Raw genomic sequence first — 17698 nt, 5'->3', positions numbered from 1 at the left:
TCACACTCAAACTGTCACTCTGGCACATTCTCACACTGTCACTTTGGTACACTCACTCTGGCACACTCTCACTTTGGCACATTGGCACACTTTCACTGGCACACTCTCACTCTGGCACACTCTCACTATGGCACACTGTCACACTCAAACTGTCACTCTGACACATTCTCACACTGTCACTGGCACACTCTCACTTTGGTACACTCACTCTGGCACACTCTCACTTTGGCACATTGGCACACTCTCACACTGGCACACTCACTCTGGCACACTGTCACACACAAACTATCACTGGCAAACTCTCACACTGTCACACCCTCACTCTCACATTGACACACTCTCACTCTGGTACATTCTCACTGTGGCACATTGGCATGCTCTGACTCTGGCACACTCTCACTTTGGTTCACTCACTCTGGCACACTCTCACTTTGGTACACTCACTCTGGCACACTCTCACTTTGGCACATTGGCACACTCTCGCTCTGGCACACTGGCTCACTCTCACATTGACACACTCACAGTAGCACACTCTCACTCTGGCACACTGTCGCACTGGCACAATCTGATACTGTCATTCTGGCACCCTCTCACTGGCACCCTCTCACACTGGCACTGTTGCACACTCTCACTCGCACAATTCACTTGGGCACAATTGCACACTCTCACTCTTGACATTCGCTCTGGCATACTCTCACTCTGGCACAGTCTCACTCTGGCACACTGGCATATACTCATTCTTACACTGGCACACTCTCACTCTGGCACACTTTCACTCTGTCACACTGTCACTCTGGCATATACTCATTCTGGCACACTGGCACACTCTCAATCTTGCCCACTCTCACTCTGGCACACTGGCATACTCTTACTCTTGCACACTCTCACTCTGGGACACTCAGTATTGCACACTCACACTGGCACAATTGCACACTCACTTGACACTCGCTCTGCAACTCTCACTCTGGCATAGTCTCACTCTGGTACACTGGCACACTTACTCTGGCACATTGGCGCACTATCACACTGTCACATTCTTACTCTGTATATTGGCACACTCTTACTCTTGCACACTCTCACTGTGGCACACTCTCACACTGGCAGACTCTCACTATAGCACACTGTCACTCTTGCACACTCACTCTGGCACACTGGTACTGTTGCACTCTCTTACTCAGGCTCACTGGCATACTCTCACTCTTGCACACTCTTACTCTGGCATATTGGCACACTCTTACTCTTGCACTTTCACTCTGGCTCACTGGTACACTCTCACTCAGGCACACTCTCATTCTTGCACACTCTCACTCTGGCACACTCTCACACTCGCTGTGAAACAGTAGTGGCAAGAAATAATGTGATCGGGATGCTATGCAACACAATACAAAATTACATTTGGACAGTGCCCTTCATGTCGGGAGGACGTTCCACTATGCTGGACTGTCATGGATTTGTAGCTGAGCTGAAGGGTGGGTGGCAGGCAGGGAGGGTGCCCGAAAACACAGTCGTAGAGCAGGATCTTGAGACATACCTTGAAGGAGGCAAGGGAAGGAGCGAGGCTAAGGGAATGTGGAATGGATTTCCAGAGGGTGGGGGGCAGAGAGGCTGAAGGCCCAACCACGAATGGTGGGGCGGGCCAGGCGAGGGACTTGGAGCAAGCCGGAGCCTGCTGAGCAGAGCAAGAGTACAGGTGAATAAGGGGTTAGCCGGTCACAGATGTAGGGAGGGACAAGGTTGTGTGGAGGGCTTTGAAGGTGAAAACAAAGATTTTGAACTATATCCTCTGGGGGATGGGGAGCCAGTGGAGCTGGGCGCGGGTGGGGTTGATAGGGTCACAGAGCCTGGTGCGGGAAAGGACAGGAGCTGCAGAGTTCCGGATGATCTGAGGCTTGTGGAGGGAAGTGTTGGGAAGGCTGACTAGCAGGGAGTTGGCATAATCCAGCCTTGATGAATCAGGATTTTGACGGCTTGAGGGGAAGGCAGTGGCGGAGCCAGGCAATGTTGTGGAGGTGGGGGAATGCAGAGCGGGACATGGCATGGATGTTGGGTGGAAAGCATAGTTGAGGGTCAAACAAGATGCCAAAGTTCCGGACCGGCTTAGCAAGGTGGAGTGTGCAACCATGGATGGTGATGCTGTCAGTGCCTGAGGTGTGAAGGACCTGACAGGAAACAATCAGGAGGGCCTTGGTGTTGTTGACATTCAACTATAGCAAGTTAGCTCTCAACCAGGACCTGCTGTCTGACAGACATTCTGTCAAGACAGCAGTGGCTTTGGAGTCAAGATTGGAGGTAGAGAGATGTCATCCGCATAATGTGGAAGTTGACCCAGCTCCGAAGAGCAATCCAACTCAATCCCACTGGCCCGCTTTCTCTCCATAGCCCTGCAATCTTGTCCTCCCCAAATACCCATCTACTTCTCTCATAAAAGTTGTTGTGGAATCGGCTTCCCTTTCAGGTAATGTATTCCAGATCCGAACAACCTCTCCTCATAATTAATGTCCTTCATTACTGGTACCATCCTGGTAAACCTCCTTTGCACTCTCCAATGCCCTAACATCTTTCCTAAAGTGCGATGCCCAGAACTGAATGCAGTACTCCAACTGAGGCCATACCAGCATTTTATAAATATTCAACATAACCTCCTGACTTTTGAATTCTATGCTCCTATTTATAAAACCTAGTATCCCATATGCTTTTTTAACAGCTTTATCTATCTGTCTTGCCACCTTCAGAGATTTGCTTATGTGGACCCCCATGTTTCTCTGTTCATTTGCCCCCTTTAAGATTGTACCATCTAACTTATAACTGCCTCTCCTCATTCTTCCTACCAAAATGCAACACGTCGTATTTCTCCACATTAAACCTCATCTGCCACGTTTCTGCCCATTTTACCAATCTGTCTAAGTCCTCTTGGAGTCTGGTGCTATCTTCCTCAGCATTAACTACTTTTCCTAGCTTAGTATCGTCTGCAAATTTGGAAATTGTGCTCCCAGTATCCACATCCAGATCGTTAATATAGATCAGAAAGAATACCCACCGCTGAGGGACACCACTAACACACCTCCCTCCAGTCAGAAAAGCAACCGTTCACTACCACTCTCTGCTTTCTGTCTCCTAGCCAGTTCTGGATCCATGTTGCCACAGTCCCTTTAATACCGTGGGCTTCTATTTTGTTTATAAGTTTCTTATGTGGCACTTTGTCAAATGCCTTTTGAAAAACTAGATAAACTACGTCTTCTGCACTTCCTTCATCAATCCATCAAAAAATTCTATTAGGATTTTCAGACACGATCTGCCTTTAACAAATCCATGTTGACTGTCCTTTATTAAGCCATATTTTTCTAAGTGAGAATTTATATTGTCCCAGATTATAGTCTCCAGAAGTTTCCCTATTAATGATGTTAGGCTGATTGGCCTGTGGTTCTCAGGTTTGTCCTTCTGCCCCTTTTTGTACAGGGGAGTAACATTTGCAACCTTCCAGTCCTCTGGCACCACTCCAGTGTCCAAAGAGGATTGAAAGATTGTGGTCAGAGCTTCCGCTATTTCCACCTTTGCTTCCCTCAGTAACCTAGAATGCATCCCATCTGGACCAAGACGCACCTATGTTGAGCACCGACAGCCTTTTTAGTCCCCCCTCTCCGTTGATTTTTATCATATCCCATTTCTGTTCACACACCTGCGATATTGTGGCATTGGTTGCATCGTCTTCTTTTGTGAAGACAGTTGCAAAGTGATTATTTAGTACATCAGCCATACCCTCTGCCTCAACAAGAAGATTTCCACTAGGGTCCCTAATTGGATAAACCCTAAAAGGTTTTGACTAACCTTTTATTCTTGATATGTTTATAAAATACCTTAGGGTTCCCTTTTATGTTTCCTGCTAATCTTTTCTCGCACAATCTCTTCGCCCTTATTTCCCTTTTCACTTCTCTGTACTTCCTATATTCTATTTGATTATCCTGTGTGTTTTGGACCTGACATTTGTCATAAGCCTCCTTCTTCTGTTTTATTGTAATCCCAATTTCCTTAGTCATCCAGAGAGGTTTGACTGTCCTACCTTTCCCCTTTGTGGGAATGTATTTGCTCTGTCCCCGAACTATCTCTTCCTTGAAGGCTTCCCATTGTTTGTTTGCTGCCTTACCGGCAATCTTTCTTTCCAATCTATCTTGGCCAGGTCCCTTTTTAGCTCACTGAAATCAGCCCGTTTCCAGTTGAGGGTCTTTACCTTTGATTGATTGTTGTCCTTTTCCATAAATATTCTAAACCTAATGATATTGTTATCACTGTTATCCAGATGCTCTCCTACTGAAACCTGCTCCACTTGCCCCACTTCATTTCCCAGTACTAAATCCAGCACTGCTTCCTTCCTTATTGGGCTGGAAAAATGCTGATCCAGAAAGTTCTCCTGCACATATTTCAGGAATTCCTCTCCCTCCTTGCCCTTTACACTGTGTGTTTCCCAGTCTATATTAGGATAATTGAAGTCCCTCATTATCACTACTCTATTGGTTTTGCATCTCTCCGAAATCTGCTTGCAGATTTGCTCATCTATTTCCTTCCCACTATTTGGAGGTCTATAGTAAATACCTAACAGAGTAACAGCTCCTTTTCTGCTCTGTAACTCTAAACAAATAGATTAAATTTTTGGACCCTCTGACACATCGTCCTTTTCCAGGACCGTGACCGTATCCCTAATGAGTATTGCAACCTCCTTTTTCCCTTTCCCTATTGAAGAGGACGGGACCAAGGGCACAGCCCAGAGGAACACCGCACAAGACAGTGCGGGGGCTAGAGGAGAAACCGTTTGTGGAGATGAGGACTGGGGTGATGGGGTTACGGAGTTTAGTGCGTGTAATAGGGAGCCAGTGTAGTCTGTCGAGGACTGGTTCAATGGGGAGCCAGTGGTACCTGGCGAGGACTGCGCTGAAGGGGTACGGAGTTTAGAATGTGAGGATATGGGAGTGGAGTTCTGAATCGGTTGGATGTTGTGAACAGTGGAGTTGGGAGACGGAGGAATAATCGAGGCATGAAAGCATGGATAAGGGTTTCAACAGTGTTGTGTGTGAGGAGGGCGAAGTAGTGGAGGCACATACTCACACTGGCACTCTCGCACACTCACCTATATGTCACGGCTTGCAGGGCACGACAGTAACAGCTAGCTAGCCACAATGAGCGGTCAGTCAGGAGAGTCGGACAGTGGGAAATCTTTAGAATGAGCAGATTGGGTCCTGCAGCTTTGAGCATCGACTCCAGCCCCATCTCCAGGGAGCCACTGGCACAGAGGGAAGCATGTTGGTTTTAGTGACCAGCGGCAGGACTTGTGACATGTGACTATCAATGTCCAACGTGTTGGGTTCAGCGACCTGCCTGAGATAACCCACAAAGCAGCTGGCGCCAAACAGGAGCCACAGAGTCACCCTGAGGCTTCAGTCAATACTCGCACATTCCACCCCGTGTCCTTGACACAATGACCCCCATCACCACCATGCTCACCCGACTCCACTGGCTCCCCGTTCCTCAGAAGATAGAGTTGAAAATCCTCATCCTCGCCTTCACGGCCCTCCATGGCCTTGCTCCCCCTTACCTCTGTGACCTGCTAACCCCTTTTCAACCTGTCCACTCCCTCCGCTCAGCAGAATCTGGCCTGCTCCATGTCCCCCACCCGCCTGGCCCACCCTACCATCGGCGGTCAGGCCTTCAGCCTCTCCTACCCCCACTCTTTGGAACTCTATCCCATGGTCACTTCATCTCGCTTCGACCGTGCCCTCTGTCACCTTCATACCCCTATCTTCCCTGCCTTCCATCCCTCCTGATCCCAAACCCCTGCTCGAGTTCAAATCGCTCACTGTCCTGCGCCTTGGGACATCCTCCCGATGTGAAAAGCGCTGTGTATATATATCATTTGTTGTTGTTGTCCCTGTCACTGTGTGCCCATCACTGTGTGCCTGTCAGTAATGTGCCTGTCATTGTGTGCCTGTCAGGGTGCACCTGTCAGGGTGCACCTATCACCACCCCATGCCCCAGTTGGCCGAGTGGCCAGTTACCATACCATATCATTCTGTGACTCTAGTACACCATTTAAATACTTATATCAATTTTTATACCTTTTACCCTCTGATCACTGATCAAAAGACTGGAGACTTACTGTGTGTTCCTCAGATATTCCTCCTTACTCTCTTTCTTCCCCTTTGGCCGAGGCTTGACATTCTGCAGAGTGAGCGAGTGCGTCTGTGTGCACCACTGAGACAGAGTCATCATGAACTGAAATACAGCAATATAATAATATTTCTTGCATTTAATAGTGTCTTATCACGTCTTTTGAGAATATACTTCACAGAATATACTGTTAAGTGAATTGACTGTGTCTTTTGTGGGTGAAACGTGGCAGCCAATTGCGCACAGCAGTGTCCTACAAACAGTGGTGGATTGAGTCACTAAATTATTATTATTAATCAACTAATAACTGGGTTCCTACTTACTGCTTGGTAAACAAAGGCATGTGGAGTAAGGAAACTTGTTGAATGTTTCGCCCTTCCTGGGAATCAAACCCAGCTCCTCTCGAGGAGCGAGTGCTCTAGCTACTGAGCTACAGGATTCCACCTGTCACAGTAATAACACACTATAACTGAGCCCCTAGTAATAACACATTATTACTGAGCCCCTAGTAATAACACACTACTACTGAGCCTCTAGTAATAACACACTGTAACTGATCCCCTGTAACAGCACAGCTTCTCCTGTGGATGTAGTGAGTGAGTTGTGCAATGCCCAGGGCTGCACTGGTGTACCAGTTCCAACTGTGCAGTGTGTACCTGTGGCTTTGTGCACCTGGGGCAGTGTGCACCTGCAGCAGTGTTTACCCTTTGTGCAGTGTGTACCTTGGGAGAGACCCTCGCGTTCTCCAGCAAGACTCGTGTCCACACCGCGGGGTGTCTGGCCACATACTTCCAATCTCGAGAAACCTCTGCTGCTCGGAGCAAGGTCTTGGTGTCCAGGTAAGTGAAAATGCAGAATAATGCAGCTCTCATCTTCAGCACCTCAGGACTGATCACCTCCTTTGACTGGCACGAGCTTCCTTTGTCGAGTTTGGCTGCTTTGTAGCTGACGGGTCTGCTGTTACCTAGGAACCAACAGAGCAGACTTGGCATGTCTCCAACTCTGTCTCTGGCAGAATCAAATTGTTCATTATCAATAACAACAACAAGAAGATTACATTTGTATAGCGCCTTTCACGTCGGGAGGACGTCCCAAGGTGCTGGATAGAGTACAGCATTTCAGACCCAAGCTGGGGTCAGTGGGGGAGAAGGGAAGGGAGGGGAAGGGGGTGGCCGATGGTATGGTCGAAGAGGGTTGTGAGGCGAGACTTGAAGGAGGCTAAGGAGGGGGCGAAGCGGAGTGATTGGGGGATGGAATTCTAGAGGTTGGGGGCAGAGTGGCTGAAGGCTCTCCCACTTATGGTGGGGCGGGTGGGTCGGGGGACATGGAGCAGGCCGGAGCCAGCTGAGCGGAGGGAGCGGGCGGGTTAGTAGGGGGTAGGAGGTCACAGAGATAGGGTGGGGTGAGGCCATGGAGGGCTCTGTAGGTGAGGGCCAGGATTTTGAACTGGATCCTCTGAAGGATAGGCAGCCAATGGAGTTGGGCGAGAATGGGGTCACGGAGTTTGGTGCGGGAGAGGACACGGGCTGTAGAGTTCTGGATTATCTGCAGCCTGTGGAGGGAGGAGTTGGGAAGGCCGACAAGCAGGGCGTTTGCACAGTCGAGCCTGGAGATGATGAAGGCATGAACAAGAGTTTCAGCGACCTGAGAGGTGAAGTAGTGGCGGAGTCGGGCGATGTTATGGAAGTGAGGGAAGGCAGAGCAGGTCATGGTTTGGATGTGGGGAAGAAAAGACAGTTGAGGGTCGAACAAGACACCGAGGTTCCTGACTGGCTTGGTGAGTTGTAGTGTGCAACCATGGAGGTTGATGCTGCCAGAGCCTGAGGTGTTGAGGCGCTGGCGCGAGCCAATCGGGAGGGCCTCAGTCTTGTTCACATTCAACTGTTGGAAATTTGCCCTCATCCAGGATTTGATGTCCTGGTCCTGTGGTCCTGGAGTTGAGGGTGGAAGCAGAAAGATAGAACTGGGTGTCATCCGCATATATAAGGAAGTTGACCCCATGTCTGCGGATGATGTCACCAAGGGGGAGCATGTAGGTATTAAAGAGGAGAGGGCCAAGGACAGAGCCCTGAGGGACGCCAAATGTGACAGTGCGGGGGCTGGACGAGAAACCGGTAAGAGGCAACAAAGTGGAGATGGTGAGAGAGAAAGGAATCGAACCAGGCAAGGGCAGGTCCGTGAAGACTGAGTAAAGAGGAGAGGCGGTGTATGAGGATGGAGTGGTCGATAGTGTCGAAGGCGACAGAAAGGTCGAGGAGGACAAGGAGGCAGAGGGAGCCCTGATCACAGATGAATGTCATTAGTGACTTTGACCAGGGCTGTTTCCGTGCTGTGGGCAGCGCGGAAGCCGGATTGGAGGGGATTATAACAAGAATTACAGTGATGTGTATACACTGTGTGTGTACAATCTGCACTGTGATACATACACAGTATATACAAAGTGCCTACAGGATATACGTATACAGTGTACAATGGTCACATTGTGAGGTGTGTGTGTTTCTTGCTCAGCCTGTGACCTGGTGACCGATGCTGTACCTGGGTCCCTACCTGTTGCTAGCCGATGTGCCTTGGCTCGGTTGGACCCGAAGTGCTGTGTGAGTGCTGGACATTTACTCTCTTGTTCCCACATCTCAGCCTCTGACTCGGTGGTTCTGGAGCCCACATCAGACACGTCGCCCTCCTCTCCCTCAGTGCTGTTACGATCCGGTCTGCGATGCCAGTTTTCCACGGCTTGTCTCCGGAGCGCTGAGCTCCGTGACGCAGGGTCTCTGCTGAACCTGCCCTCGGCGCTGTGGCTCTGCTTGTGGTGATAGTTCCTCTCTGTGCTCTGATCACAGCGGGGGACAGCCACAGACGGAGTAAAACTGTCACTGTCATAGCATCGAACCGCATGGGGAACAGGCTTTGGTCTAGAGAGAAACATGTCAGCACTATTTTTTTTCAGTCAGCCAGGTGTCTGACACATGCGGAAATCCATCACTGTGCTTAAGAGTCTCCAAACCAACCTGAGAATTCCATGCATCCCACCTAAACATGGAAATCCCAGAGATAGATTGTTGGATTGGAATGCACTCTCTCTCCCTGGAAGGGCACATCCTGTTTACCTAATTCCGTAAAGTATTAGTTGCAGGTTGGCAAGAGCCAAGGCTTGGGGACCCCAGGTTGTGTGCTGGGGTAACTGCTGGAGCCTATCCAGCTAAAATCACATAGCTTGCCATTTCCGACTGCTTGTCCAGCTAGGATCACCTATCCATTAGGGCTTTGGCTTTCAGGGTTAACAGGAATTGAGTTGGATAACTCCCTACCCCAAACATTTCATCATTACATCTACAGTGGGAGAATTGGTAACTAATACTAAATCTACAGTCTGACCTCAGTAACTAGTACTGAATCTACAATCTATCCTATCACTAATGTACAACCGACAACTGACTGTAGGAGGGACTTCCTGACAGTGAGAGCAGTTGGGGTGAAGGCCTGATCGCTGACGCTGGGAGGGTGTGGTGGGGGGGGGGGGTCATGAAACAGGTCAGTGCAGAGGAAGCGTGCAGGTTGGTAGGATTTGAGGAGGTCACAGAGGTAGGCAGGATAATCATATAATAATCCTTGCATTTGATATAGGGCCTTATCATGTCTTCGAGACATCTCAAAGCGCTTCATAACACCTCAGTCTAGACAATGTGAATGGGTCCAGCATCCACAGCGTTTTGAGGGAGAATTCCAGATTTCCACTTCCCTTTGGTTGAAAAATTGCCTCCTAATTTCATTCCTAAATGGCCTAGGCATAATTTTAAGATGATGACCCTTGTTCTGGATTCCCCACCAGAGGAAATAATTTCTCTGTATCTACCCTATCAAATCTCTTCATTATATTTTGTGGGCGAAACTTGAAAGCCAATTGTGCACAGCAGTGTCTCACAAACAGCCCGTTGACTGAGTGACCATTTTTTTAATCTAGTTTTTGGGAAGGGATTATTACCCCCAGAAAAACGATCTGCCAATCGACTAACAACCAGGTTCCTACTTACTGCTCAGTAAACAGAGGCATGTGGAGTAAGGAAACTTGCCCAACTTTTCGCCCTGCTTGAGAATCGAACCCAGATCCTCTTGCTTTGTGAGTCTAGTTGGGCAAGACTGGAAGGAATTTAAAAGTGAGGATGAGCATCTTGAACTCGAACTCCTGGGGAATGGGTAGCTCAGTGGAGCTAGGTGAGGAAAGGGGTAATAACTTCAGAGCTTGGTGAGGGAGAGGCCATGAGCTGCAGAGTTCTGGGTGGTTTGTAGCTTGTGCAGGGAAGAGCTGGGTAGTCCTAGTGAGCAGAGACTTGTCCTAATCTAGCCTGGATGCGATCTTCCCGACATGAAAGGCACTATATAAATGCAATTTGTTGTTGTTGTTGTTGATTAGAGTGTCAGCAGCCTGAGGGGAGAGATGGTGGCAGAGTTGGGCAATGTTACAAAGCTCGGGGAAAGCTGAACGGGTCAGATCACAGATGTGAAGTTTAAAGGATTTAAAAGGTGTCAAGCAAGATTCTTCCCACTCATCTCCTGTTTAACTCTACAAGCCAAAGCCCTAGCGGGGAGTGTGGTCCTCGCTGAACAAGTACACCAAGATCAGGAGGGCCTGCACTGGTTCCACAAGGTGAAACGTGCATCAGTGAGGAGAGAAGGTGCTGACGGGAGGTTCTCTCTTGCTGATATTTTTCTGTAGTAAAATAAACATCATCCAGAATTCATTTCAGCTTATTTTACACCCACTGACCAGCACACCACATCACACAGTGATCTCACTGTCTCACACCACACGCTGTCCCACATCACAGGCTGACCACACGGTCTCACACCACAGTGACCACACTGTGTCACAACACACACAGACCTCACTGTGTCACACCACACTGTCTCGCACCACACACTGACCTCACTGTCCGGTATCAGATAGTGACCATAGAAACATAGAAACAGGAGTAGGCAATTCAGCCCCTCAAGCCTGTTCCGACATTTAAGATCAGGGCTGATCTGTACCCAAGTCCAGTTAGCTACCCGCCCTTGCACCGTAACCTTTCATATCATGATCTAACAAATATCTATCCACCACAGTCTAGACAATGTGAATGGGTCCAGCATCCACAGCGTTTTGAGGGAGAGAATTCCAGATTTCCACTTCCCTTTGGTTGAAAACCTGCCTCCTAATTTCACTCCTAAATGGCCTAGGTCTAATTTTAAGATGATGACCCTTGTTCTGGATTCCCCATCAGAGGAAATAATTTCTCTGTATCTACCCTATCAAATCCCTTTATTATTTTAAAAACCTCAATCAGATCACCCCTTAACCTTCAACAACTCAAGGGAATAGTGACCCAACTTTATGGAACTGTCCTCATAATTTAACCCTTTAAACTCTAGTATCATTCTGGTGAATCTGCACTCCACCCCCTCCAGAGCCAATATATTTTTCCTAATATGCGGTACCCAAACTTGAACTCATTACTGCAGATGGGGTCTGACCAAGGCTCTATATAGTTGAAGCATCATTTCCTCTCCTTTATATTCCAACCCGTTTGAAATAAAGGCCAAAATTCCATTAGCCTTTTTGATAGTGTTTTGTACCAGTGAGCTTGTATTTAGTGATGTGTGTATGGACACCCAATTCCCTTTGCTCCTCCATAATTCTGAGTTTCTCCCCATTTAGAAAATATTCTGCTTAGCTATTTTTAGATCCATAGTGGATGACCTCACACTTTCCCACATTGAATTCAATCTGCCACAGTTTTGCCCAGTCACTTGATCTGTCTATGACTCTGTATCTTCCTGCTCCCATACACAATTTACTGTGCCTCCTAACTTTGTGTCATCTGCAAATTTGGAAATAAAACTCTCTATTCCTTTATCCAAGTTTGTATTTATATATATATACACATATATATAGTGAAAAGCTGAGGCCGCAGTACAGTCCCCTGGGGAACACCACTTGTCACCTACCCTGCCAATCAGAGAATGTTCCCCTTATGCCTACTCTCTGTTTCCTGCCTCCCAACCAATTAGCAATGTAACAAATTACCAAGCTACATCACAAAGTTATCTCCAATTCCATGATCTTTTATTTTTGCTAATAACCTCTTGTGCGGAACCTTATGAAATGTCACATGGAAGTTCATCTGGACAACATCTTATCCACCATGTTAGTGACCTCCTCCAAAAATTCAATTAGATTCGTTAGACTTGATCTACCCTCACAAATCCATGCTGACTCTCTTTGATTAGCTCATACTTGTTCAAGTGCTCAGTCACTATGTCATTGTTGAGAGATTCCAGTAACTTCCCCACAACTGAAGTTAAGCTGACATCTGTAGTTACCTGGTTTCTCCCTCCCTCTTTTCTTAAATAATGGAGTGACATTTGCAATTCTCCAATCCAAGGCCACAATTCCCGAATACAGAGTGCTTTGGAAAATTATGACTACCACATCTGCAATTTCCTCCCCTACTTCTTTTAATACCTTGGGATGGAATCTATCAGGTCCTGGAGATTTGTCTATCTTTACTCACATTATTTTTGTCCAATACCATATTTTAAATTTATATTAAATCAATTTAGTACTTCCCTTTGGCTTATTTTTTAGGTTCCCTTGTACCGTTGGTATTTTTTCCACTTCCTCTATTGTGAAAACAGAAGCAAAGTATTCACTCACCAAGTCTGCCATTTCCTTCTTGTTCATTATTGTCTCACCTACATCTGGCTTTAATGGGCCCAAATCCCTCTTTACCATTCTAAATATATTTATAAAAACTTTAACTGCTGCCCTTGATATTCCTTGCAAGTTTTTTCTCAGATTCCCCTTTTGCATCACTTATTATTTTCTTGACCAGGACTAGGGTTAGGGTTACACACACCAGACGGTGACCAGCACTGTACTGTACCTAACATTTGGCAGTGATTGTTGATCGGAAATATTCCCTCGAGAAACACTTGTTGAGTTGTTGCTTCGATTGCCCTACAAGAGGCGTAAGGAACAACAGTAATTAGTAACCAACAGTAATAACCAGTAATAACCAACAATTATACCCAATAATAATCAGTAATAACCTGGGCCAGTAGAAAAGTGCAGCTGTACTTTTTCTGCGGAATCAGCTGAAAACTCCCACCTCCACTACACACTTGTACACACAGTGTCCTAGACGCCTGGCCACTCATGCTGTTGGCTCCAGGCTGCTACTGTGGGAGGAGCAGCTCCGATCACAAATGCGCGGTGCAGGAAGTGTTGGGATGGTGGGAACTGTTGGGATGGTGTGGAATGTTGGGAAGGGGAGTGTTGGGATGATGGGGAGTATTGGGATGGAGGGGAGTGTTGACATGGGGAGTGTTGGGACGGTGGGGAGTTCTGGGATGGGGAGTGCCGGGATGAATTGTGTTGTGATGGTAGGAAGTGTTGGGATGGTGGGGATTGTTGGGATGGGTAGTGTTCAGTTGGTTGGAAGTGAAGGGATGGGGAGTGTTGGGTTGGGGAGTGTTGGGATGTGGAGTGCTGGGATGGCGGGCAGTGTTGGGATGGGGATTGTTGGGATGTTGGTGAGTGTTGGGAAATTGGGTAGCGTTGGGATCATGGGGAATTTTGGGATGGGCAGTGTTGTGATGGTGGCAAGTGTTGCGAAGGGGAGTTTTGGGATGGTAGGGAGTGTTGGGATGTGGAGTGCTGGGATGTGGGAGTGTTGGGACAGGGAGTGTGGGGATGCGGAGTGTTGGGATGGGCAGTGTTGTGATGGTGGTGAGTGTTGGGAAGGTGGGGAGTGTTGGGATGGTGGGGAGTGTTGGGATGGTGGGGAGTGTTGGGATGGTGAGTGCTGCGATGGGGAGTGCTGCGATAGTGGGGAACGTTGGAACGGTGGGGAACGTTGGAACGGTGGGGAACGTTGAGACGGTGGGGAACTTTAGGACGGTGGGGAACGTTGGGACGGTGGGGAACGTTGGGATGGTGGGGAGTATTGGAATGGTGGGAAACGTTGGGACGGTGGGGAACGTTGGAACAGTGGGGAACGTTGGGAGGGTGGGGAACGTTGGGAGGATGGGGAACGTTGGGATGGTGGGGAGTGCTGGGATGGTGGGGAACGTTGGGATGGTGGGGAGCGTTGGGATGGTGGGGAACATCAGGATGATGGGGAACGTCGGGATGGTGGAGAAAGTTGGGATGTTGGGGAACGTTGGGACGGCGGGGAACGTTGGGATGGTGAGGAATGTTGGGATGGTGGGGAACGTTGGGATGCTGGGGAACTTTGGGATGGTGGGGAACGTTGGGATGGTGGGGAACGTTGGGATGGTGGAGAGTGTTGGGATGGGGAGTGTTGGGATGGGGAGTGTTGGGATGGTGGGGAACGTTGGGACGGTGGGGAACGTTGGAACAGTGGGGAACGTTGGGAGGGTGGGGAACGTTGGGAGGATGGGGAACGTTGGATGGTGGGGAGTGCTGGGATGGTGGGGAACGTTGGGATGGTGGGGAGCGTTGGGATGGTGGGGAACATCAGGATGATGGGGAACATCGGGATGGTGGAGAAAGTTGGGATGTTGGGGAACGTTGGGATGGGGGGGAATGTTGGGATGGTAGGGAGTGCTGGGATAGTGGGGAGTGTTGGGCGGGGAGTGTTGGGGTCATGGTGAATTTTGGGATGGACAGTGTTGTGATGGTGGCGAGTGTTGCGAAGGGATGGGATGGTAGGTAGTGTTGGGATGGTGGGGAGCGCTGACACGGGGAGTGTTATGATGGCGGGGAGTGTTGGGAAGGTGGTGAGTGGTGGGATAGTGGGCATGGTTGGAATGGGGCGTGTTGGGTTCTTGAGGAGTGTTGGGACGGTGGGGAACGTTGGGACAGTGGGGAACGTTGGGACAGTGGGGAATGTTGGGACGGTGGAGAACGTTGGGAGGGTGGGGAACGTTGGGACGGTGGGGAACGTTGGGAGGGTGGGGAACGTTGGGACGGTGGGGAACGTTGGGAGGGTGGGGAACGTTGGGACGGTGGGGAACGTTGGGACGGTGGGGAACGTTGGGACAGTGGGGAGGGCTGGGAGAGTGGGGAGTGCTGGGATAGTGGGTAGTGTTGGCATCATGGGGAATGTTGGAATGGGCAGCGTTGTGATGGTGGGAAGTGTTGGGCGTGGAATGTTGGGATGGTGGGGAGTGCTGGGATGGTGCGGAATGTTGGGATTAGGATTGTTGGGGTGTTGGTGAGTATTGGGATGGTGGGGAGTGTTGGGAAAGTGGGGCGTGTGGGGGAACATTGGGATGGTGAGGAACGTTGGGATGTTGAGGAATGTTGGGATGTTGGGGAACTTTGGGATTGTGGAGAGTGTTGGGATGGTGGGGAGTGTTGGGATGGTGGGGAGTGATGGGATGGTGGGGATTGTTTGGATGGGGAGTGTTGGGATGGTGGGGAGTGTTGGGATGGGGAGTGTTGGAATGGTGGGGAGTGTGGGGATGGTGGGGAAAGTTGGGACGGTGGGGAACGTTGGGACGGCGGGGAACGTTGGGATGGTGGGGAACGTTGGGATGGTGGAGAACGTTGGAATGGTGGGGAACGTTGGGATGGTGGAGAGTGGTGGGATGGGGAGTGTTGGGATGGGGAGCGCTGGGATGGCCGGCAGTGTTGGGATGGGGATTGTTGGGATGTTGGTGAGTGTTGGGAAATTGGGTAGCGTTGGGATCATGGGGAATTTGGGGATGGGCAGTGTTGTGATGGTGGCGAGTGTTGCGAAGGGGAGTTTTGGGATGGTAGGGAGTGTTGGGATGTGGAGTGCTGGGATGTGGGAGTGTTGGGACAGAGAGTGTGGGGATGCGGAGTGTTGAGCGGGCAGTGTTATGATGGTGGGGAGTGTTGGGAAGGCAGGGAGTGTTGGGATAGTGGGCATGGTTGGAATGGGGAGTGTTGGGATGGTGAGGAGTGTTGGGATGGATGGGAGTGTTGGGATGGTGGGGAACGTGGAGTCCTGTAGCTCAGTGGTTAGAGCACTCGCTTTGCAAGCGAGAGACCTGAGTTCAATTCCAGGCAGAGGGCGAAACCTTGGGCAAGTTTCCTTACTCCACACAGAGCCTAATAATAATCCCTCCAAAACCAAAAACAATAATAAATTGGTCATTTTCAATCCACGACTGTTTGTGGGACATTGCTGTGCGCAATTGGCTGCTGCATTCGCCCACAAATATACAGTCAATTCACTTTACAGTGGGTTCTGTGAAGCGCTTTGGGACGTCCTCCCGACGTGAAAAGCGCTATATCAAATGCAAGGATTATTATTATTATTATAACGTTGGGACGGTGGGGAACGTTGGAAGAGTGGGGAACGTTTGGAGGGTGGGGAACGTTGGGAGGGTGGGGAACATTGGGAGGGTGGGGAACGTTGGGACGGTGGGGAGTGTTGGGATGGTGGAGAAAGTTAGGACGTTGGGGAACGTTGGGATGGTGGGCAATGTTCGCATGGTAGGGAGTGCTGGGATAGTGGGGAGTGTTGGGCGGGGAGTGTTGGGATGATGGGGAGTGCTGGGATGGTGGGCAGTGCTGGGATGGGGATTGTTGGGATGTTGGTGAGTGTTGGGAAGATAGGTAGTGTTGGGGTCATGGTGAATTTTGGGATGGGCAGTGTTGTGATGGTGGCGAGTGTTGCGAAGGGATGGGATGGTAGGTAGTGTTGGGATGGTGGGGAGCGTTGACACGGGGAGCATTATGATGGCGGGGAGTGTTGGGAAGGTGGTGAGTGGTGGGATAGTGGGCATGGTTGGAATGGGGAGTGTTGGGTTCTTGAGGAGTGTTGTGATGGTGGGGAACGTTGGGACGGTGGAGAACGTTGGGACGGTGGAGAACGTTGGGCGGGTGGGGAACGTTGGGACGTTGGGGAACGTTGGGACAGTGGGGAGGGCTGGGAGAGTGGGGAGTGCTGGGATAGTGGGTAGTGTTGGCATCATGGGGAATGTTGGAATGGACAGCGTTGTGATGGTGGGAAGTGTTGGGCGGGGAGTGTTGGGATGGTGGAGAGTGCTGGGATGGTGCGGAATGTTGGGATGAGGATTGTTGGGGTGTTGGTGAGTATTGGGATGGTGGGGAGTGTTGGGATGGTGAGGAACGTTGGGATGGTGGGGAGTGTTGGGATGGGGAGTGTTGGGATGGTGGGGAGTGTTGGAATGTGGAGTGTTGGAATGGTGGGGAGTGTTGGGATGGGGAATGTGGGGATGGTGGAGAACGTTGAGACGGTGGGGAACGTTGGGACGGCGGGGAACGTTGGGATGGTGAGGAATGTTGGGATGGTGGGGAACGTTGGGATGGTGGGGAACGTTGGGATGGTGGGGAACGTTGGGATGGTGGAGAGTGTTGGGATGGGGAGTGTTGGGATGGGGAGTGTTGGGGTGGAGAGTGTTGGGATGGGGAGTGTTGGGATGGAGGGGAGTGTTGGGATGGAGGGGAGTTTTGGGAAGGTGGGGAGTATTTGGAAAGTGGGGAGTGTTGGGAAGGTGTGGAGTGTTGGGAAGGCTTGGAGTGTTGGGAAGCTGGGGAGAGTTGGGA

At 49.9% G+C, this 17698-nt stretch overlaps 1 protein-coding gene across 1 annotated transcript in view; it reads right to left on the bottom strand.

Moving 5' to 3' along the window:
* The window catches only part of fbxo41 (F-box protein 41), a 41890-nt gene that overhangs the window by 17539 nt on the left and 6653 nt on the right, over nucleotides 1-17698 (bottom strand). The window contains exons 3-7 of the mRNA XM_007891507.2: nucleotides 13077-13150; nucleotides 8704-9065; nucleotides 6879-7120; nucleotides 6146-6261; nucleotides 5120-5272 (exon numbers count right to left, since the gene is read on the bottom strand). Of these exons, the coding sequence (XP_007889698.1) occupies nucleotides 5120-5272; nucleotides 6146-6261; nucleotides 6879-7120; nucleotides 8704-9065; nucleotides 13077-13150 (947 nt within the window). The remainder of the gene's footprint in view (nucleotides 1-5119; nucleotides 5273-6145; nucleotides 6262-6878; nucleotides 7121-8703; nucleotides 9066-13076; nucleotides 13151-17698) is intronic.

The sequence above is a fragment of the Callorhinchus milii genome, unplaced genomic scaffold, assembly GCF_018977255.1.
Source record: "Callorhinchus milii isolate IMCB2004 unplaced genomic scaffold, IMCB_Cmil_1.0 Scaffold1, whole genome shotgun sequence".
Lineage (NCBI taxonomy): Eukaryota > Metazoa > Chordata > Chondrichthyes > Chimaeriformes > Callorhinchidae > Callorhinchus > Callorhinchus milii.
The sequence above is the reverse complement of the archived record's forward strand: the minus strand, read 5'-3'. Positions and strand labels throughout refer to the sequence as shown.